Raw genomic sequence first — 23,771 nt, forward strand, 5'->3', positions numbered from 1 at the left:
CCAACTACGGATCCCGATGGACTCCGCGCAGTACGTCACGCCGTCAGTTTCAGCCAATCGGCTTCGGACAAGTTTAGGAGGGGAGGGAAACGCAGAGGCAAGCAAGATGGCGGCGGCGGCTTCTCAGGGCGGGAGAGCTGGTGGTAGCGGAGGCGGTAGTGGGGCTGGCGGTGGCTTCGGCTGTGGGACAGGCAGTAGCCGTAGCGGTTTACTGGACAAGGTGAGAAGTCGATTCCTGGGGACAGTCGAGGCCTGGGGAGCGCCAGGGAAGCGGCGAGCCCTTCTTCCCATCCTCGCCCCCCTTTTCTTCTGCGGCTTCTCAGAGGGAGTTCTCGTTGGCCCACCGTGGGAACCTTAACTTGGGCTTGTAGCCAGCTCCCTACATACCTTAAACGTGGGCTCTCTCCTCTTAATGACTTTTTCCTTCTGGGAAGTGTTCCTCCTAAATGCTGGCCAACTACAGCTTCTTAAGATAATTTGATTATTCCCACATTTCAGAGCGGCCACCGCTTTTCCTCGGTGGTGCTGGGGTCCCACTGTTGAGTTCATTTCACGGACAGGGAAGATTGAATCTCGACTGAATGAAAGCAACTCTTCGAAGTTAGTAGTCTCCAAGCTCCCCACCACTACCGCCACACTTGCATGCTGCTACAGATTCCAGAGTGCTTTTGGGTTTTTGCTTCCTGAAGTTTCTAGGCTTTTTATCCCGATACCCGAATACTGAACTTCGAGTACTGACTTCTCCTATGGCCTAACAGGAAGTCTTTAAGGTTTATCTTCTTTTTTTCTTCTCCTTCTACCCCCCGCCCCCCGACCCGCACCTCCTCCTCCTCCTCGCCTGCTACCAGGCCAGGTAAATAGGATGCATAAGCTTGCTACCTGTTCACGTTGACCTCTTTCTTTTCTCCTCTCTCCATACAATTTTTTTTTTTTTATTAATGCGGACCTAGCAACAGGGACTTAAAAAGGAAAATTCTCCTGAGTTGGCCTTTCTTGCCCTTTACATAGCGTTTTGAAAGAAACAATTGCGTGGAGATCTGGGTCCTAGTACTGCTTCTGTCTCTAATTAGTTGTGTGACCTTGAAATGTGCTTGTTCTCCCTGTGTCTTATTTCCTTATCTGTAAAATGAATGTATCCTAAGGTTTCTTCCAGTTCTCTCATTGTAGGGTCCTGAGTTTGATGAGAAATGATAAGCTTGGGGTTTTTGATATAGTCAGGATTATTAACTTTTAATTGAAAGCAGCTTTCAGACTTCTGTGTGTTTAACACCTGCTGAGTGCTTAAGAAATGAGTAGGTGATCATATTGAGGGGCTCCTATCCAGATGTTTTTGCTTCTCTTGTTGTGTGTTATTGGTTTTGAATTACATGGGCTTCCCTGGTGGCTCAGACAGTAAAGAATCTGCCTGCAATGCTGAAGAATCTGCCTGCAATGCGGGAGACCTGGGTTCGATCCCTGGGTTGGGAAAATCCCCTGGAGGCGGGCATGGCAACCCACTCCAGTGTTCTTGCCTGGAGAATCTCATGGACAGAGGAGCCTGGCGGGCTCCAGTCCATGGGGTGGCAAGTTGGACACAACTTAGCGACTAAGTACGGCAACCTTTTAGGGTTTCCCAGGTGGCACAGTGGTAAAGAATCTTCTTGCCAGTGCAGGAGACACAAGAGGCTCAGGTTCAATCCCTGGATCGGAAAGGTCCCCTGGAGTAGGAAATACTATTCCAGTTTTTTTTGCCTGGAAAATCCCATAGACAGATGGGGTTTCCTGCTAGATCCCATTGGCAGGCTACAGTCCATGGGGTCACAAAGAGTCAGACATGGCTGAGCACACATACATACACACACTCTTAACCTTTAAGAGATAGGAAAATGTTCTGTCCTGTTCCTGTCCAGCAGTTGGGATGGGAAATTGCTCCAAGCTATATGAAAGTATTGGGGATTGATGGTCATTGGGAATTGTTTTCCTGCTGGGTGAGCACCTCATGGCCTGTGTTCATTCTATTCCATTGAGTGCTCTTTTTCCTCCACTTCAAGCAGATATTAAGCATGGACAGTCTGCTAAGGCAGTGATTACTGAAAAGTAATTTATGAAGATTCGGAGAAGGCAGTGGCAAGCCACTCCAGTACTCTTGCCTAGAAAATCCCGTGGACGGAGGAGCCTGGTAGGCTGCAGTCCATGAAGTCGCTACGAGTCAGACATGACTGAGCGACTTCACTTTCACTTTCACACATTGGAGAAGGAAATGGCAACCCACTGCAGTGTTCTTGCCTGGAGAATCCCAGGGACAGGGAAGCCTGGTGGGCTGCCGTCTATGGGGTCACACAGAGTCGGACACGAATGAAGTGACTTAGCAGCAGTATTTCTTTGGGGCGTCCTTGGTGGCTCAGATGGTAAAGAATCTGCCTGAAATGCCGGAGAGTTGGGTTTGATCCCTGGGTCAGGAAGATCCCTTGGAGAAGGAAATGGCAACCCACTCCAGTGTTCTTGCCTGGAGAATCCCAGGGACAGGGGAGCCTGGTGGGCTGCCGTCTGTGGGGTCACACAGAGTGGGACACAACTGAAGTGACTTAGCAGCAGCAGCAATATATGAAGATTAGCAAGTCAATTAACGTCACTGTTTTCCTTTCTTCACCTGAAATATTAGAGTTTGGGGGAGAATCAAATGAGATGATACACATTAGTGACCTCTGTAACTTAAGAGTATCTAATTCAGACATGTAATGGCAGAGGAAAAAAATCAAACATCCTGCTGTCAGAAAATACTCAGAATAGCAGAGTATAAGTCCAAAATACTGAACGTAAAAGAATTTGGCATTCACTTGTGCGCTTTTTACGAAGCTAAAGTGAGAGAGAGAATGATCCCTGAGATCCATTTGAGAAGGGGTGGGAGCCCTGGTGGAGCTGGGACCTTATTTTGAGAGACAGCTGGCATACCGGGTAACAGCGTCCCTGAACACAGGCGTGTGGTTGGTGCCTGTTGTTTCTCAGGTACTCTGTTTTAATAGCCTGCTACATAGAAGTAGGAGTAGGAAGCCTGGTGAAGGTTTTTGAGTCTAATATCAAGTGGTTTTAGAAGAATCATTCAGATAGTTGGGAGTGGTAGAATTTAAAAGTTGTCTTATAGGCCTCATACCATACTGCTGTATGGGGTTTAATACAAAAAGACATGTTTGAATTCTAGTGCAGCGTGTTGAAAACTGTATGGTGTTGGATAAGTTATGTGGTATTACTGAACTTAAATTTCCTTATATAAACAATGTGGATACCCATACATAATTGTGGCTTACTGTGAATATTGTCATATAATAAATTGGTGTATGGTCTTTGTAAAGGGCTATAAAAACAGAATGACAAGGTGAGGAGAACCCTAATTTACCAGCAGAGATAGATGAAAGGCTTCACAAAAGAGAACGTTGGCAGAATTACACAAGAAGTGAGGGGTCGAGGAGAGAGAAAATAAATCAGGAGCTGTTTAGGTGTTTTACTTGGAAAACTTGATTTCAGCCTTAAATTGAATTGTTCTTCCTCTGAAGTCTTTAGCATTTATTGCACATGGGAATTTAGCTGTCACTTAATATGACATATTGTTTTGTATCCTGCCCCCAATTAGTATGTCAGTTTCCCATGAGAGGTTCTCTGTGGTGATCAACATAGAATAAGTACTTGAAGTGTTGAATTTAGCAAAGAGAAGACTTCATATCTGCCACCCTAGTCTTCAGAAACTGCCTTAGAGGATGGTGCTTCTAACTGTCTGAAAACCAGGTACTGTGAAAGAGAACGTGGAGAAAATGAGGGGCTGTTAACCTTACATTTCTTTAATTTGATTTGTTTTTTTTTTGGAGGGTTTTTATTTTATTTCTTGCAGCTGTAGTTTTATTTGCCATGAAGAAATGTAATAAAGAGATGCAAATGTGCTTCTAGTTTTCCCTAAACAGATGTGAGTTTCTGCTTCTTTGAAACTGACTTGGAGAACAAAGCACTTCTAGCTTCCTGATCTTAAAAATAGATATGCAAATATAACCTTCCAGCTTCCATCACAGAATAACTTAGATCATTGTGATAACTTATTTCCCCAAAATGCATCAAAGTATTTTGTTCTATGTAGCAGGCTATTAAAAAAAATTTTGTTTACTTAATTTGCTTTGGCTGTTAAAATTGACATGTGGTATTAAAGCACCAGGGCTTCCATGGTAGCTCAGATAGTAAAGAATCTGGCTGCACTGTGGGAGACCCAGGTTTGACCCCTGGGTCAGGAAGATCCCCTGGAGGAGGAAATGGCAACACACTCCAGTATTGCCTGGAAAATCCCATGCACAGAGGAGCCTGGAGGGCTACAGTTCATAGGGTCACAAAGAGTTGGACTTGACTGAGTGACTGACACTACTACACTATTAAAGCATGCTTTTCAGAACTATATACAAATTTTAATGTCATATCTAGATTTCTGTCTCCTGGTTGCATTTTTTGGCTATTAAAATTGATGTGTGGTATTTAAATATGCTTTTTAGAAGCTATACCCAGCCCTTTTAACTTCAGATGTGGATTTCTGTCACCTGGCTGAACTGTCAACCTGATCTTAACGCAGAGTTTTTATATCTTAGTAGTTGAGAATATAGGTTTGGATGACAGCCTGGCTGGCTGGTTTTGAATTCTTGCTCTGCCACTTACCAGAAATGTGTTCTTGGGTAAATTAATAAATCTCTTTGTATCTCAGTTTCCTCATCTGTAAAGTGGGGATAATAGTTTCTACCTTAAAAAGTGGTTTCTGGTACATAGTCAACATTGAACGAAACATAGATAGCTGCCACTAACTAGCTAGTTTCTCTGGACTTCACTTCTTAGATATTTTTTGTAACGTGTTATGAAGACTATTTACATCAGACCCTCTTGGGGTTTTAGTTAAAAATACAAACTTCTGGACCTCATCCCAGAACCGAATTAGGTTCTCTGGGGGTGGGGCCTGAACAGCTACATGGTTTCACACACAGCTATTTATTTATTTATTTCCTTTACATTTTAACAGTTACATCCAGGTTGAGAACTTCTGTCCTAGATGACTTTTTAAATCCCTTCTGATTCAGACATTTTAAGATTTTTTTTTTCTTGTTTGGTTTTCAACTATTCTGCTTAATCAGTAGTGATTTCTCTAAAGTGTTTGTATTGAAGAGACCTTTATGTTCATCTGTTCCAACCTCCTCATTTTAGAGACACAGATACAGACATTGATACAGTTGGAGAGGGGAAGATGAAGCAATTTATCCAAGACCACACAATCAGTTACAGTTCCAGAACCTGGCTGTCCAGCTCTTAATCCAGTACTCTTACCTAACTTAGCACATTGCCTTTCATACTGGAGCAGTCCATGTTCTAGCTAATGTAGTAGTGGAAAGAGCATCTGATTTGAAGTTGGAAGACCTGGGCTGAAGCCATGGCTTTGTCTCCCACCAGCCGTGCATCCTTAGACAGGTCATATATACTCTTCTGCTCTCTTCATTGGGATCTTTGCTTGCCAGACTTGAGCAGGGTAGTATGCCTGTATCCTGACCAAGCTCTGACAGAGGGAACAGTTTTATGGCACTACTGTGATGCCTGTGTTTGTGTTTAAAGAAATAAGATGCAGACTTTTGATCGCATTTGCAAACTGAACTTTAAAAACATATCAAAACTCATTGTTTTTGATTCATCAAAAAAGTTTTTCATATCAAAGGACATTATCAAGAAAGTGGAAAGATAGTCCACACAATGAGAGAAGATATTTGCAAGTCGTATATCTGATAAGGGTCTAGGATCTAGACTATATAAGTGTTTTATAACTTGATAATAAAAAAGGCAAACCAATTTTAAAAAGAATAAAGGATGTGAATTGATGTTTCTTCATAGAAGATATATTAATACACATGGTCAGTAAGCACATGAAAAGATCTCAACACCATTAGTTACTAAAGAATGCAAATCAAAACTGCAATGAGAAGCCACTAGAATGGCTATAATAAAGAAAGAAAGATAACCATTTTTGTTGAGGATGTGGGGATATTGGGACCCTCCTGCATTTCTGATGGAAATGTAAAATGATGAAAAAGTTATAACTCAGCATGTCCCACTCCTAGTTATGAACCACAGAACTGAAAATGTGTCTACACAAAAACTTGATGATAGCAGCATTATTCACAGTAGCTGAAAGGCCATAAAAGTATTCCATGCCATGAAGTATTATCTGCCATAAAAAGGAATGAGACGCTGACACATGACACAATATGGATGAACCTTGAAAATATACTAAGTGAGAAAAGCTAATCACAAAAGGCCACATATTATATGATTCCATAGATAAGAAATGTCTGGAATAGGCAGATTCATGCAAACAGAAAGTAGTGGTTGCCAAGGCTGGGAGTGGAGTGGTGGTAATTGGAATAACTGCTTAGGGGTATGGGGTTTCTTTTGGGGAAGATGACAGTGTTTTGGAATTAGATGTTGATGGTTGCATAATGTGAATAGAATAAAAACCATTGCACATTTTTGTATGATGAGTTTTCTGATACATGATTTAGATCCGTTTTTAAAACTCATTCTTTTTACAGCGTTTATGGAGTAATCTTTAAAGCATCAAGTTATTTTTTTTAACTACTTACTCATCACTGTATAACACAGTGGTATCATAGGTGTTAATAACCTCTGACAGCCCAGCTCCCTGTTTTAGCTGTTGCATGCACTGTTTCTCTGTTCTGACCTCCATCTTGTCAGATCTCAATAGTGGTTTTTCTTATTACCTGATCTTGAGTTTATGACTCACTGATCACTTCTTTCTTGAAATATTTTCTTTGTGTGGCTTTTAGAACGCCACTTGCCCTGGTTTTCCTCCTCTACTTATCTGTATATTGTTGTTTTTTCTTCCTGACCTGTAAATGCTGGCAAGCCCCAGGCCCTGTCTGTGTACACTCATCCCAAGGAGATACACAGTGTCCTGGCTTAAATACTGTCTGTAAGTTAATGACGTCCACATTTATGTTTTAAATATAGACCTCTGCTCTGAGCCCTAGATTTGTATGTCTCAGTGCCTACTTGCCATAGCTGGAGCCAGTCTACTTACCTCCACGTACTTACCTCCACTTACTCTGGTGTTGCCACTAATGTTCATGCTTATAATTAACATGGTAATTTCTAACTTGCAACTTAACTCCAGTGATAACTATAGACAGTAATAAGCTACTATTAAGAAGTACTTTGCATTATTTCTTGGCCATTTTTATTAAAAAAGGAAAAAGAAATTGAAGATTATGTTACCAGGAGCTATAATATCTCTTTTTGAGATATCTTGGTATTTCTGAATTGTACTCTTAATTAGATGAGAGGAAGCTGAAACTCCAGTACTTTGGCCACCTCATGCGAAGAGTTGACTTATTGGAAAAGACCCTGATGCTGGGAGGGATTGGGGGCAGGAGGAGAAGGGGTCGACAGAGGATGAGATGGCTGGATGGCATCACCAACTCGATGGACAGGGAGGCCTGGCGTGCTGCAATTCATGGGGTCGCAAAGAGTCAGACAAGACTGAGTGACTGAACTGAATTGAACTGAAGCTTCCTCAAGACAAACATCATTTGCTCCCCAAATTGAACTTTTTTTTTCTTATTTTGAACTTACTGCTTTGTGATCTTTTTGCAAATGTGTACATGTGGGAGGTAGTGGTGCGTTATTTTCAACTCAAATAGTATCTCAGCTTCTGAGTCTGCCATAAGTTTTCATAATCTTATTTTGGTTTAGAAAATTCTGAAATCACTATAACTGTAGAGCTTAAACATCTCAAACTCAGCATATGCAAATGGGTATTTCTCTTCTTTCCTGCTCAATTCTTTCTCTTGGAAAACAACATGACAGCTTAGTTATCTAAGCCCAAATTCTAGTCGAGTGGTCACCTCTGTCTTTTCTCTTTCACATTTTTTGTACCTAGTCTGATAGTAAGTCCTGCCAGTTGTAACTCATAAATAAATATTCCCTTTTCATCCCCTGCTGGTGCTCTCATTCAAGCCCTGCATCTAAATCGGGCCCCGTCTGATGAGTTTATCTCCAGTGTTACTCCCCTCCAGACCTTTTGCTAAGTTGCCTCTAAAAATGACTTTTTTAAAAAAACACAAATTGGTTGTGTTGTTCATCTGCTTAAAATATTCTCCATTGCTTGTTTCAGAATATAGTCTCAAGTCCCTTAACCTAGTAAATAAGGTCATCTAGGATATGCTCCCTCTGTCATGTGCCACATCTGCTACCTTCCGTCTTTGCAGCCTGCAGTGACCTTCTCATCTAAGAGAGTCCAAAGAAGGGAGAAAAAAGGTTTATTAATATTTCTTCAAGCCAATATTAATAAAAAAGAGTTAATAATATTTCTTCGAGTTCCTTTAAAATCAGAGCAGGGTCCTTTTGTTGACACAGTTTACCTCTGGTATCCTCATCTCTTCAGTGTGAATTGAGGAATCCTTTGAGTCTTACTGCCCAGTTGTCAGGCTAAGGAACTTTTTGAAGAAATCCACTGAGATCTTTATCACTGCATAGCTTTACTTCTGTTTTCATTGTACTGCTACTGCTAAGTCACTTCAGTCGTGTCCGACTCTGTGCGACCCCATAGACAGCAGCCCACCAAGCTCCCCCGTCCCCGGGACTCACCAGGCAACAACACTGGAGTGGGTTGCCATTTCCTTCTCCAATGCATGAAAGTGAAAAGTGAAAGTGAAGTCACTCAGTCGTGTCCGACTCTTAGTGACCCCATGGACTGCAGCCTACCAGGCTTCTCCATCCATGGGATTTTCCAGGCAAGAGTAATGGAGTGGGCTGCCATTGCCTTCTCCTTTCACTGTACTAAAAATTTTTAATTCAGATTTGCAGTGGAGAATCGTAACTGAGGTTGAATCTTTGTAATGTTCTCTAAAGCCATCACATTAAATGCATAAATTTTGTGTATGGTTCATCATCAAGGTTTGGCATCAGATATGCTGGCTTGATAAAGTGTTTTGTGTTGATAGTGGCAGGGAAGTGATTTCTTTAAGATAGGACTTTTTGAACCATATTTTCAGCCAAACAGCAGTTGTTTTCAAATGGAGGAAAATGGAAAATTCCAAATATTTTATATCCTATAGGTTTTGTTGGCATATTAAGATTAAAATCTTTTTAAGCTTTTTTTTAGGTTGTTAACTATAACTTATTAGGTAAGAATCAAGATACTTTATGTGACTGTCACTTCCGAGATTTATTTCCTTTTGGTTTTGATGGCTAATAATTCCTTTCCTTGTATTTTGTGGGAATCAGTGTAAAATAGGGAAAGAGTACAGGTTTTAAAATCATGAGAACTTGATTAGGTCCCAGCTTTACTACTTTCTAGCTTTCACCTTGGGCAAATTTCTTAAACCCTTAATGTTATCTGTAAAAAGAGGATGCTAGTCAGTTTGGGCTGCTGTAATAAAAATACTGTAAATTTATTTCTCAAAGTTTTGAGGCTGGGAAGTCTGAGATCCAGTGCCAGCATGGTTGCATCTGGTGAGTCGTCTTGCCTACTTGCAGACAACCTTCTTGTATGCTCACATAGTGGAAAACAAAAGAAGCAAACTTTCTTATGTCTTTTTATCAAGGCATTAATCCCTTTCATGAAGCCCCTCATGACCTAATTACTTCTCAAAGGTACCACCTCCTAAAACCATCACATTCTGGTTTAGGATTTCAATATATGAATTTGGATAGCAGGAGAGGGATGGGGATAATGGACGAAGGCTGCATAGTAAACCAAGCAAAGAGTAAGACATGGTATCTAAGAAAAGGGGGATCAGTCCAAGAGGAGGTTAAGGGAATCCTCAGAGAGATGGTAAAAGGAGACTCCAGGATGACAGTTACACAGTGGGCCTAGAAGGAAATCCACCTAGATTGAAGCAGGTCAGAAGACTTTCAGACAGGTTTCTCTAGGAAGATGAAATTCACAAAATGCTCAGTATGATTGCAGATACTGAGGAAATTTAAGAACTGGGGAACAATTTGAGAATATATTGGTGAGAAATACACTGCCTGATTAAAAACAGCCACAAAAACAGTAGTAGCTCCAAGGAAAGCAAAAAGCTATGCAGAAAAGGAAAAGGAATCCTAATCTATTACATGACTTAATCTGTGAACAACATTTATGATCATATTGTAAACTCCAAATAATGATCTAGCAAAATTAAGGAATTATGTAATAACAAATCAATATTGGTCTACTATAACTATATTCAAGAGATGGTGAAGGAGGAACAGGAAAAGTAAATGTGAAAGTGGTAGGGGATGAATTGGTTAAATCTCTTCTTTCATGGTGGGTGAAAAAGGTCAGAAGACTTAATGCTGAACACTGAAAATAATAATATAAACTTTCCCCTAAGATATAGAGGTGGATACCCAAAAAATCAGCCTAAGGAATTGAAATTAGTGTGTCTGTGGGGAATGGGAAATGGACAGATGTCAGGAGTGTCTCAAGGGAGGGAAAGCAGGACTGCTAATTCTTTTATTTTTTTTAATTTTAATAACTTACAGAACTCTTTAAACCATGTGCGTATATGACTTTGGTGCAAATATTAGCTTAGTCAACACTGATTGTTGATTGTGACCAATATACCTGTATCTCTAATACATAGGGAATGAGGGGAAGAGGAATTGTGTGCCAGTTTACCACATCTGCTATATCTCAGTTGGCAATACTGCCTGTGTATCAGAGCTCCCTGGGATCACCCTGCTCTGTTATTCACTAGAAGTACCCGCAGGGCCATACTCTTGGGTAAGATTTATTACAGCAAATGAATACAAATCAAAATCAGCAAAGGGCACAGGTGAATAGGATGAAGTCCAGAGGAAATCAAGTGCAGGAGTCCAAGAATCCTCTCCCACTAAATTCCCACGGGTTGTGCTTAATTCCTTTAGCAGCAATGTGATATGATGTTTGTGAAGTGTTGTCTGCCAGGGGATCTCACTAGAGACTCAGTGCCCAAGTTTTTTATTAAGGGGCTGATTAAATGGGCACACTTTGCCTGGTCTGTGCCAAAATTCCAGACTCCTAGAAGAAAAACAGGTATTTAGCATAAACCACGTTGTTTATACAAGCAGTTTAGGCAAAGTGAGCTACTCTTTATCACTTAGGGAAAGTTTTAATATCAATGTAGGAAACTGTTTACCAGCCAACCTCCCACATGCCAGCCAAGAGCCATCCTTTTACATAGGTTTTTCTAAGGATGGCAATCTGAGATCTATATTTCTTTTCTGCACAGAATTTTCTTGTGATTTATCCTGGGAGGTTCAACATAAAAGAAACCAACCTTTGCTTTGTGTTATTAACTACAAAGGAAGATAATTCACTCTTAGGGTTGAGGAAGAGAAGTGAGGGAAAGAAGAATGGTTTCTAAAATACCTTGAATAGCAGTGGAGAGTACATGATGAATATCATACATTTTAGTTGATGGACAGTTTTTGAGAATGATGGAAAATGTCCACCCTCCTGCCCTTTTTCCAGATGTCTCTCTGTGCTACAGCAGAGATGCTATTTGCTTTGACATAGGCTAAGGTTTTTCATGTACAGCGAATGAATGATCCCATCTCTTCAGAAATGAGTTATAAATTTTCTTGGTCATGTAATTGACGAAACGTTCTTGTTCTACTTATTGAAGATCCTTCTAGATACCAGTGGAATTAGAACTGACTCTATATTAGAACACATTGTGATGGCTTCTAATGCATTTTATCCCCCAAAATTGCCAAGAAATTATCCTCTGAATTGTAGAGGCAAGTTTCTTTTCTGTAATGCACTGCAAGTAGTGACGTGTAGCTGAGTTTCTATGAGAACATCATTTTTTTGGAATGAGCCGAAAAAGAATTAATGACTTTCATTCATAAATAATTCAAATTCTGTCATGGATTCTGGCTGTACAGGTTTCCTTCTTTTGCTCGCTGTTACCAAAATGGGATTTACTGAACTAAGTATAAGCAAGCTATTTAGCTAGATAGCCTGTTAATTTCTTCTTGGTTCGATTTGTGTTTTTAAAATTAGGTGTCATGTTTGATTTGTAGGCTGGCAGGCTGTGAGAATCTTATTATACCATGCTGCCAGTAGTAATTTCTCAAAGAAAATTCTTGTTTTTATGAGATACAAAGGGGAGAAGCCTTTATTTGAGTTTTAATCACTTGAAGTATGACTGTTGTAGCTCACTGTTTTTTCTCCCAACCGACTTCACAGAGTAGTTTTTCTTTTCTGTGTAATAGCATGTGGAATTACAAAATTAACTTCGATAAATTATATTTTTGTGTTCCTTTAAAATCTCATGTTTTACAGATATTTATTCCATCTCTTTATTTCTCGTCTACAGTATCTCTGAGCTTGTGCTGAATCAGAGAGTTAAATAATATTAAGATTTCTTCTCTGTCCTTCAGTAAAATCTATACTAAAGCCAAATGAATTTTGGATTGTCTGCTGGTTTGTAATTTTTATGACATATTTGTTCACTTGATCTGAAAAAATTGAGTTGGGCATATGAACTATTAAAAAGGCAGGTTTATCAGATTATTTCTGTACCCTGTTTCACTTAACCTACATTCACATAATCACTTGCATTTGAGAAAAAAAATTTTACAGAATCTATTCACATGGTTAACAGTGAAAGAGGTACACATTGAAAAGTCTCATTCCCACCCATGTTCCTTAGCCTTTTCAGGATATCTGGGTGTACCATAGTTTGTTTAACCAGTCCAGTGTAAGTGAGCACTTGAGTTATATTTTTACAGTTGCAAATGTGCTGCAGTGAATAACCTTGTATATTATTTAATGTCTATGCATATAAGGAAAAATTCCCAGAAGTGCGAAGTTGAATCCAAGATGTTAAGTTATCTTCTGTAGGTGTTATACCATTTTAACTTCTACCAGCAGTGTGTGTGAGAGAATCATTTGCGTTTAATTAGCACAGTATTTGGGAACCTTTATAAACCTCTACAGATGAGGGAAATTGAAGCAGGCTTTGTCCAGAGTCACGTACCTAACTGGTGATAGGACTCAGTTTTTAATTCAAAATGTTCTTTCTACACTGAATCTGCTGTTTTCTTACTTAAGACGTGCTGGTAAAATGTAAAATGTTGGAAGACAAAAATGTATTAAAGAAGCCCATCCTTTTGTTAGTGTCTGGATGGATATTGTCTGAGTTTTGTAGTCGCAGAGTAATAGGATGAACAAACGGAATTCCTTTCTGTTCCCACATTTGGGTAAAATAGGGATGGGATATTTGAGTTCTCACTACAGTCTCTACAACCCATGTCAGTGTTCTACCCTTGTAGATTTGACTTTTCAGCGTGGAGACTGGCAACATCATATGATTACCACCTGATTCTAGCGACCTAGTTTCCTTCAAATTCATTTTCAAGTGTTTTGTTGTTTAGCTGTCCAACATCAGGAGAGAGAGTAAATGTTATGTATACTTGAGGATGCTCTTAAGGAAGTAGTTCACTTTACTTTTAGTAAGATGCCATGTCTTTTAATGCACAATTTATCCATTTGTTTTACAGTGGAAGATTGACGATAAGCCTGTAAAAATTGACAAATGGGATGGATCAGCTGTGAAAAATTCTTTGGATGATTCTGCCAAAAAGGTACTTTCTTGGAGGCAGAGGTGGGGGATGTCTGTTAGTTTGTGTACAACTGATGGCACATCTCTTGCAGGACGTTTTCTTTCTGTGTGTTGGAATGACTTTAGTTTTCAGTATTAGGAATTGAGACAGAAAGCATTTTCTGAACCTTGCAGTATATATAGGGGAACATGTGTTAAAATATAGTTATTACTTACCTCAAATTTCTCTTCAAATTTGTTAATTTTTGAATTCCAGAAAACTAGTAATCTGTTGTTTTTGAGATTAATTAGCCTCGAGGCAAGAGGCTTGAAGGAATATAGGACAGGCATGCATGATTGATCATCTCTCTATTTTAAAAGGCAAAAGAAAATTTTAGCTTCGGTGTAAAGAAGATAAGGATTTAAAAAAATGTGTCAGAAGTTGATGAGCTTTTTCTTTCTCTGCAATTTTTGTAAACACATTGAGTCTTTTTTTTTGTTCCGAGTGGCAAAATCCTGATTGGAGAGAACTGCTTGGTTGTTTAAATGATTAACATAACTTTCATCATGGAAATTAAGAAGAAAAGCAGGTACAAGGAGGCAAGTAGTCCTACTAGCTTGGTTCCTTGTTCTTCTCACTAGGTACTTCTGGAAAAGTACAAGTATGTGGAGAATTTTGGTCTAATTGATGGTCGCCTCATCATCTGTACCATCTCCTGTTTCTTCGCCATCGTGGCTTTGATTTGGGATTATATGCATCCCTTCCCAGAGTCCAAACCTGTTCTGGCCTTGTGTGTTATATCATATCCTTTAAGCTCAGGTTTGTTTTCTACTGATTGTTTTTTTTTAAATCTCTACTGATACTCTCTGCTTCCTACAAAAAAAAAAAACAGACTTTCACCTTGGGGCCTGCCATGTTAGGATTTAACATTATGAAATGTGAGCATCTGTAAATTTGTTATAATTATTGATATTTTAGATTCAATATGGTTATTTTATTTTTAATTCTGTCAGTTATTAACGTAGAGGTTATAATCTAAGTGTGAGCACCTAGTAGCAAAACACACAGCCAGGCTTCCCTGACCTTCTCTGTCTCCTGGAGTTTGCTCAGACTAATGTTGATTGAGTTGGTGATGCCATCCAGCCATCTCATCCTCTGTGTACAAACTGATCTCAAATCATAGTCCCAGAATTTGCACCTTGACTCTTTTCAGTATCACACAAACCACCCCATTATGAACTTTTTCACAGTTAAGGCAGTTCAAAAGAATATGCCGTGGGTTCTAGAGACAGTTCCCAAAGGAGTTCCAAAGAGGTTTGAACAATGACAGCAACCTTATTATAATTATATGGCCTCCCAAGAAACTGCCGTGATGGAATTTCTTTTGTTTGGTTATACTTGTTTAAAACAAAACAGGATCTTGCCATTTTTATAATCATACCATTTTTGTACATAATAGTAATGAGTACCATTATAAATGTCTTCCTTATGCTATACTCTAAAATGTATGTATAGCATCACTAAATCTAATGACAATTCTGAAAAGTCTGTTTAATTGCCATTATAGAGGCCACAGTGTTAAGCCTAAGGAGTAATTTGTTGAGATTACATTGGTTAAAAACTGGAATTCAGATTTAGGACTGCTTTACTCCAAAGCTCATTCACTTTGCACTATTTAAATGGCATATGTACACAGGGTTCTTATGCCAGTTTCTGGCACACCGGAACCCAAATATGGTAGCTAGTACTGTCAAAAACTGAGTTTAATAATAAGCCTACGTGTATGTATGAAGTAACTGTTCTTAATAAGCAAAACTGTTGTAATCGCCCAGCTAGCTTACTTAGTCGGAGAAGGCAATGGCAAGCCACTCCAGTACTCTTGCCTAGAAAATCCCGTGGATGGAGCAGCCTGGTAGGCTGCAGTCCGTGGGGTCGCTAAGGGTCGGACACGACTGAGCGACTTTACTTTCACTTTTCACTTTCACACATTGGAGAAGGAAATGGCAACCCACTCCAGTGTTCTTGCCTGGAGAATCCCAGGGACGGGGGAGCCTAGTGGGCTTCCGTCTATGGGGTCACACAGAGTCGGACACGACTGAAGTGACTTAGCAGCAGCAGCAGCAGCAGCAGCTTACTTAGTAGAGCATAACACTCTTTAGTAAACTGCTTTAAAGTTAGTTTCCCTTTCTTTTAATCACTCTTGAAATTGGTTGTGTGGTCAAGTCCACTGTGGTTATTTGTTTTTTATTGTATGGAGAAATAAACACAAGTCTTAACAAACCAGGTAATAGAGGATCTTCTTATATGTGTTGTCCTTGAACAGAAGAGAGAGCTGGTTTATGCCCTCTGCCTTTTTCCTTTCTTCCTGAGATGTTCTTTGCAGAACTAATCAGAGAGATCCTTGCTTTTCTTGCAATAAACATAAGGATGAATACGAAGTAATTAAAATTTCCGTGTTTTTACAGCAAGACAAAACTGTGTTCTTTAGAACTATTATGGAAGTTTTTGTAGCCCTTGCTTGTCAGTTTGTGTTATTTCTGTTTTGTGTGTATGTTGTGTATTTTCCCCTTAACTTTATCTGCACCTATTTTGTGATGATGGGGATCCTGACCATTTATACTTCGTATAAGGAGAAGAGCATTTTTCTCGTGGCCCACAGGAAAGATCCTACAGGCATGGATCCTGATGATATCTGGCAGCTGTCATCCAGTCTCAAAAGGTATGACTATCCTCACAATCAATCACTAACCAATCCTGAAGTTGGGTTTTCTCTGGGTGTTTAGTCGTTATCAACAGGCTATTATATGTCTACTCTTTGCAGATGAGAGTGCCAGTCATATAAAGTGAAAAAAGGATTATGAACGAACTAGAAGATTTTTCCTGTTGCACTTCTGAGATTGTATTATCACAGAAGTGCTCTGAGGATAAATTATGAGAGAAAGTAACTTTGGTGGAAGAATAAAGAACAGTTCTGTTTCCTTGTGGCCAATAAACAGGGCCAATTAGGCAGCAGAACTATAAACTATATATATAAAACTATAAAGGCCAGAGGTATGAAGTCAGTTGTCTTTGAAGAACCACCTTAGCTTCTATGTCTTCTGTGATCCTGACTGCAGTCTGTACAATCAGAAATCTCTGAAGCAAGGCACTGGGCAACTCAGAGAAGCACAATTCAGTGTTTCTGACCAGTGATAGGTGTAACTTTGTGCAGCTGACACCTCAGGTCTTCTAAGTATCCAGAACTGGGTTCAAATTCCAGCTCACCTCTTGCTGTGTGACTTTTGGTATATTGGGTAAACTAGTTGAGCCTTAGTAGGGTAAAAATGACTTGTAGAGTTGTTGTGAGGTTGCCAACTAGTATATATAGTTGACTTTTGAACAACAGGAGTTTGAACTGCATGGGTCCACTTGTATGTGGAGTTTTTTCCTTGCAGTAGTAAATACTGAAGTACTGCGTGATCTATTATTGGTTGAATCCACAGATTTGGAACTGTGGATACAGAGGAATCATCTATATGGAGGAGTAACTATAAGTTATATGTGGATTTTCAACTGCACAGAGGGTCAGCAACCTTAACACTGCCCCCTTATTGTTCAGCTGTACACCAAGCATTATGAAAGCAAGTATCTATTGAGCATTTACTACGTACTAAGTATTGTGCCAACCGCGTTGTCTCATTTAAACCTTAAAACAACCCATTTTAAAGATAAGAACACAGGCTCAAAGGGTTTAATTAATTTTTCCATGGTTAAGGAGCCCAGAAGTGAATTTAGCCCATGCCTGAACTCATGCTCTCAGTTACTATCCTAAAAACACATGGTAGTGTTCTAGCACATAGTAGGCTTTCCAGTTAATCACATATATGAAGGTAAGTGCAGCGTCAGTGCCATTCAGCCTCTCATTACCAGCCTGTGGAGATGCCTGTGAGGAGCTGGGCTTCATTCTGATGTTGCACCGGAGTTCTTATCTCTTGGCAGGACTCATAGCTGCCATTTTGGTCTCAGCTGTCATAAATCTATACTTTGTATCAGAGCACTAAAGCAGAATTGCAGAATTCTAGACCCACGCAACATCCTGATTTCATTATATACATTCTGACTTATTTTTTTAACAGCCTCATGGAAATACAATTTCCACACCATAGTTCACCTATTTAAAGTAGTTCAATGGTTTCTTATGTTTCTGAAAATGTTTGCAGTCATCACCACAGTCAACTTTAAAACATTTTTATCTTCGTCAAAAGAAACTCTGTACCCTATATATAATAGTCATTTCCCTATCCCTTCATTCTCCCAAACCTTAAGTTACCACTAATCTGCTCTCTGTCTCTATATATTTCCCTCTTTTGAATATTTCATACATATGAAATCACACAATATGTGATCTTTTGTAACTGGCTTCTTTCACTTAGCATAATATTTTCAAGGTTCAAACATGTTATCAATATTTTATTCCTTTTTGTGCCAAATAATATTCCATTGCATGGATATACCACATTTTTCTTAATCCACTTACTAGTTGAGGGCCATTTGAGTTGTTTCTACCTTATGGCTGTTGAGAATAATGCTGCTATAAACATTTATGTATAAGTTTTTGTGTGGACAAACATATTAATTTCTTATATACCTAGGAGAAGAATTGCTGGGTCATATGGTAACTCTTTGCTTGAGGAACTGCCAGACTCTTTTCCAAAACAGCTGCACCATTTTACAGTCCCACTAGCGGTATATGAGGGTTCTGATTTTTTTTTTTTTTTCACATTCACTGCTGACTTTTACCAACTGCCATATTGTTGGTGCCTGTGGAGAGGAAATATTCCACCTCTGTTCATTCTCCTTGTAGATAAATACAGACTCACTTCTCTTTGCTTGGAGATGGCTCCTGGCTCTTTGGCACTGTCTTTAACGTAGCTCCTTTCAGAAGGCTTAGTCAGTGATTTCAGTATCCCAGTAGATGATTGTTCCAGGATGCTGGCCTCTTGGTTTTACTTTCTCTCCTCTGATTATCTTGTTTTCTGCAGTGTCTTAAATACTTACTTCCTTTGAGACACACCCTAGATCTTGGTATTATTGATAACTAATTTCATTTTTTAAATATCTCACTCTCTGACCATTGCTTTATATTTTTCTAGTTTGTCTCCTTGTTCTCTTGCCCCAACACTTCTTCAGCCCCAGTGGCATGCATAATCCTTGAGCCCTCTAGGTTTTCCCTGGCCCTCTTCTCTTCATTGTCTTACTTGCTCCTTACCTAGCTTAGCTTCCATGGCATGTCTATATTCCGGTTACTCTCACTGTCCTTGAGGGTCTTTCCTACCTTCTTCTCTGTTCTCAACCCTCTTGCTCTCCTCCCCCACCTCACTCTCAGCTGCTTTTGTTTCTGGGGAGAGAGCAGCAGCTGGAAGTCTCCCGTCTTTATCCGCTTGCAGCACTCACCCCACTCTGCCTTCTTCCTCAGTTCCTGTCTGCAGCCTCCTCTCCGTCCATCCACTCGATTCTATCCCTTCTTGATCACTTGGTGTTTCCCTCTCTGCTGGGTCATTTTTTCCTGGTATACAAATAAGTTGTCATTTGTCCCAACTGAAAATGTTTTTCTTTTCCCTTACCCTCCTCACGTGTTCTTCTCATTTCTCTATTCCTTTTGTTATCTTCTCCCATCATCTCTTGGATTTTCTTTTCTTCAGTTCTGTTTCCCCATCCTATTTGACCTGTCACATTTGACAAAGGGAATAATTCTCTCCTTGTTATACTTTTTTTTAAAAACTAGACTTCTAGGATACCATAATCTTATAATTCTTATCTTTTTGTGTCTGTTCCTTAGTGTCCTCTGTGACTCCTTATCCCCTTTCTCTCAATTTGAAATGCCACTAGTGCCTATTCCTAGCGTCTCTTCTCTGTCTGTATTCACTCACTAGGTGTAATCCTAGCCAGACTTTCAGGACTTTAAATACCATTTGTAATAATGAAGATTTCTAAATCTGTGTTTTCATTCTAGACTTCTTCTCCAAACTCCAGTATGTCTCAGCTTTCTATTTGACATTGGATCCTAATAAGCATCTCAGAATTAACATATCCAAAACCTAACTCTGCTGTCCCTCATCTAAACCTGCTTTTCCTTGTTTTCCTCATCTCAGTAAAGGGCAACTCCATCCTTCTAGTTACTCAGGTCAGAACTCTGGAATCGTTTTGTCTCCTCTGTCTCTCAATCCTTTGAATAGGTTGTCAGCAAATTCTGTCAGCTCTACTTTCTAATTATGTTCATTCTTACCACTTAATATCTCCATCTTGGCCGTCATCTCTCAATTAGGTTACTGTAATAATGTCCTAATGGACCTCTGCAGCTGCTCTCTCTGCCCATAGTCTATTTCCAATACAGTGGGCAGAATGATCCTTTTAAAACATAAGGCAGATCAACTCAATCCTCAGCTCAAAATCCTCTCACACAGAGAAAAGCTAAAATCCTAAGCATAGCTTAGAAGTCCATACTTATGTAGCTGCACCCTCCACACATTTGCAGACACACCATAGCCTGTGGCTCTCATCCTCTCCCTCTCCATTTTGTTTGCATTGGCCTCCTTTCTGTTGTTCAGACTTTCTGGGCATGTGCTTGCCTCAGGGCCTTTTCTTTTACTGTGTTCTGCCTGGAATATACTTTTTTCAGATAGCTTGTTCTCTCACCTTCTTTTAGGCTGTTCTCAAACATCTGCTTAGTGATGACTTTCCATGTTTAAAAGAACATTATAATTTTTGTTTTATCGTTGGTTCCCTCACACACACACTAAAAGTCTCAAAAGGCAGAGATTTGCCTGTTGTATTCATTAATGTATATCCTTAGCATCCAATATTGCCTAATCCTGAATACTGGTTGGTCCTGAATAAATATTTGTTGAATTAATGAGTAACTATTTTTTAAAATAAATTAGATTGTGTCCTGCCATCAGAGCCATGGAACTGGGCTCAAAAGTCCAAAAATTACTGTGATATCAGTTAGAAGCAGTTGAGCAGAGCTTTAAAAAAATTTTTGAGGTGCTGAAAGTATTCAAGGACCTTTCCCCCTAACTGTCCAGGTTGAAAGTAACTGCCTAGACAGCAATTTATCGAGCTATGATTTTTTTTTTTTTGAGCACTGGTTAATGATAGGCACTGTTATAACAGTGATCCTATAAAATGGGTGGGACTTTCCCTCATTTAAATATGCAGGAAAAAATATGAGGCTCAAGCATCTGCTTCCTCTAAAGGTAATATCAGCCTGAAAGTCCACTGAATATGCCCTAATTAAATGGAGACAGAAACAGGTAGAGATGGTGGGGTAGAAACATTGGCCTGCCAGGGGTTGATGTCATAAACCCTCTTGAATGAATGGCGATAGTAAAGGCCTTCAAGGTACCTTCAGTTCAGTTCAGTCGCTCAGTCGTGTCCGACTCTTTGCGACCCCATGAATCATAGCACGCCAGGCCTCCCTGTCCATCACCAACTCCCGCAGTTCACTCAAACTCATGTCCATCAAGTCGGTGATGCCATCCAGCCGTCTCATTCTCTGCTGTCCCCGTCTCCTCCCACCCCCAATCCCTCCCAGCATCAGAGTCTTTTCCAGTGAGTCAGCTTGTCGCATGAGGTGGCCAAAATTGGAGTTTCATCTTTAGCATCAGTCCTTCCAATGAACACCCAGGATGGATCTCCTTTAGAATGGACTGGTTGGATCTCCTTGCAGTCCAAGGGACTCTCAAGAGTCTTCTCCAGCACCACAGTTCAAAAGCATCAATTCTTCGGCGATCAGCTTTCTTCACAGTCCAAGGTGTAGCTAAAAGGGATCTCTGGAATTCATGGAGTAAAAGATACTGCTGGCGTGGGATCAGGGCAGAACCTGAAGCTAGGTTGATTACAGGGAGCAAGGACCCTGCAGCCTGGAATTGGGGAACATCTGTGAAAGCAAGTGCTTTTTTTTCTTCATTTTTTCATTGTGATTTGATTACCTAGCAAGTGCCAAGCTAAGAATAGAAAACAAGACAAAATCTTTCCCCTCAAAAATCTCTGAAACTAGTAAAGAACACAAATATGTGATTATCATTTCAATAGATAATTTCATTGACAGCACAGGAACCTATCATTAGACCTAGCAGATTGATGGGCACTCAGTATTTGGGTTGACTGATGGATGGTGTATGTATGACAAAGGCAAGACATCTAACTCAATTTGGGAAGGTTTTCCCAGAAAAGTTTGTGCCCAAGTATAGTATTAAGAAATGGGACCTAATCAGGTAAGACTGAAGAGTAGTGTCGTGTCTACTGGCAATACCCTTCTACCATAACAGGAAAGTAAAGGGCAGAAGTGAGAGAAGATAGTCCATGTGATTTGGCAGTCTATGACAAGGTAAAGGAGGCACATAGTACTTAAATCAGGGGCGACATAGCAGTACCTCCAAATCGGATTTTTTATCCTGAAGGTCCCCTAATTTTTTTTTTTTGGAAAGGATAATGCTGTGTAGCCAGTAGCCAGCTCAGTGCTATTCTTCAAACTCTTTGGTGCTCTGTTGTTACTGGCTGAATGTCTGTTTGGTTTTTGGTTTGTCACCTTTGCTTAGGTTCGATGATAAATACACTCTGAAACTGACCTTCATCAGTGGAAGAACGAAGCAGCAACGGGAAGCTGAGTTCACCAAGTCCATTGCTAAGTTTTTTGACCACAGCGGGACTCTGGTCATGGACGCATATGAGCCTGAGATATCTAGACTCCACGACAGTCTTGCCACAGAAAGAAAAATAAAATAGCAGCTTCTAAAAGCAGCCATCTTTTGGCTGGATCTTGCCGAATTAAGGGGTGAGGAAGAAAGAAACGGAGAAAGTATGGATAAAGTAAGAAATGTTAAAAATGTCCCTGTTTTGTCTTGAAATTTTAGTCCATTCTGGGTAAATAGAAACTTCTAGCTCAGATATGAGAAGTTGTAGCTCTGATATCTAGCTAAAGCCTCTTTGGTCTGCTGATTGCATTGTTTTGATTTGCTTTTCTGGAAAAGCATTTTTGCTAAAAGCCGTACAGACTTCCTCCTTCATACCTAGCAGTACTTATATATAGTATAGCTTTGTGCCATGCAGCATTTGATGACTCAGTTTTTAAAATTGTTAACCTGTTGCTGACCTTTTTATGTTAATTCCTGTTTCAACAGCTGTTTCCCTTAATTCGAGATACAACTTCTTGTGTATGACAGTTTCCCTTCACACACCATTTTTGTGGGTGTGTATATATCTGACTTGGGGAGAATTGAGGGGGAAAACATAGCTTTTTAATTTAAGAGAGACTTTCTGCCTGTTACGTTTTGTGCTTTTAACCAATTAAAGAAGCCAATGGCATTTTTAGTTTTATGTTGTCTATGTTTTCCACTAGTATATCCCTGTTGATTTGTTTGTGCCCTTTATTAACTGCCATTTTCTAAAATTTTTTTCAATAAAAGGAAAGAAGATCTGAAAAATGGAGTCATAGTCTTGATGGAAGGAACAGAGCAGTACATGTTGACAGTGTTGCTACTATAGGTTTCCTTTGTTTCTGTTTAGTCAGAGGCCCCTGAGAACCTGTAGGTGAGGAGCTGCTCGCTTTCCAGTGATGACAGTAATTGTGCCAGGTAGTATTCCAGGTTCTTTACGTGTATTAACTCGCTAGTGCTCCCAGCTGCCCTAAGAAAGTAGGTACTCTTATTATCCCCATTTTATAGTGAGGAAACTGAGACACAAAAATTGGTTAATTTGTGTCCACACAGCTAACAATAGAACTGGGATTTAAACCTGTTGTGTCTGGCTCCAGAGTTGTGAGCGGCATCGTTTCTAGTATTTTCCCACTAGGGTCAGAGAAGAACTGGGAGTTGCCCAGATCCTGTGACCTATAGGAATATTGTCCTTCTCACCTTGTAAGTACAGTTCCAGCTGAGCCTAGTACCTAATACTATAATCAGTTTATAAGAAACCCCAGTTATCACATCTTCCTCTTTGACTTGGGAATGTTGCCCTATTTAGCATCACATAGTAGGAGATTGTGGCTCAGATGGTAAAGTGTCTGCCTACAATGTGGGAGACCCGGGTTCAATTCCTGGGTCGGGAAGATCCTCTGGAGAAGGAAATGGCAACCCACTCCAGTACTCTTGCCTAGAAAATCCCGTGGACGGAGGAGCTATAGTAGTAGTAGTAGGCTATAGTCCATGGGG

General features: G+C 39.9%; 1 protein-coding gene across 1 annotated transcript; it reads left to right on the forward strand.

The window, feature by feature from the left end:
• The first annotated feature begins 1 nt into the window (after position 1).
• On the forward strand, positions 2-22,926 carry SPCS2 (signal peptidase complex subunit 2). The gene is made up of 5 exons (XM_055423677.2): positions 2-220; positions 13,540-13,623; positions 14,223-14,382; positions 16,165-16,300; positions 22,161-22,926. The coding sequence occupies exons 1-5, from the start codon at positions 17-19 to the stop codon at positions 22,345-22,347; spliced, it is 771 nt and encodes a 256-aa protein (XP_055279652.1). The 5' UTR covers positions 2-16; the 3' UTR covers positions 22,348-22,926.
• Positions 22,927-23,771: the final 845 nt, after the last annotated feature.

The sequence above is a fragment of the Moschus berezovskii genome, chromosome 14 (assembly GCF_049115385.1).
Source record: "Moschus berezovskii isolate FMDL1 chromosome 14, NW_MosBer_1.0, whole genome shotgun sequence".
Lineage (NCBI taxonomy): Eukaryota > Metazoa > Chordata > Mammalia > Artiodactyla > Moschidae > Moschus > Moschus berezovskii.

Coding starts and splice junctions, on each gene's coding strand:
- SPCS2 (XM_055423677.2), top strand. CDS start 17: ATGGACTCCGCGCAGTACGTCACGCCGTCAGTTTCAGCCAATCGGCTT. Junction 13,624..14,222: donor TGGATGATTCTGCCAAAAAG/GTACTTTCTTGG, acceptor TCTTCTCACTAG/GTACTTCTGGAAAAGTACAA. Junction 14,383..16,164: donor TCTGGCCTTGTGTGTTATAT/CATATCCTTTAA, acceptor ACTTTATCTGCA/CCTATTTTGTGATGATGGGG.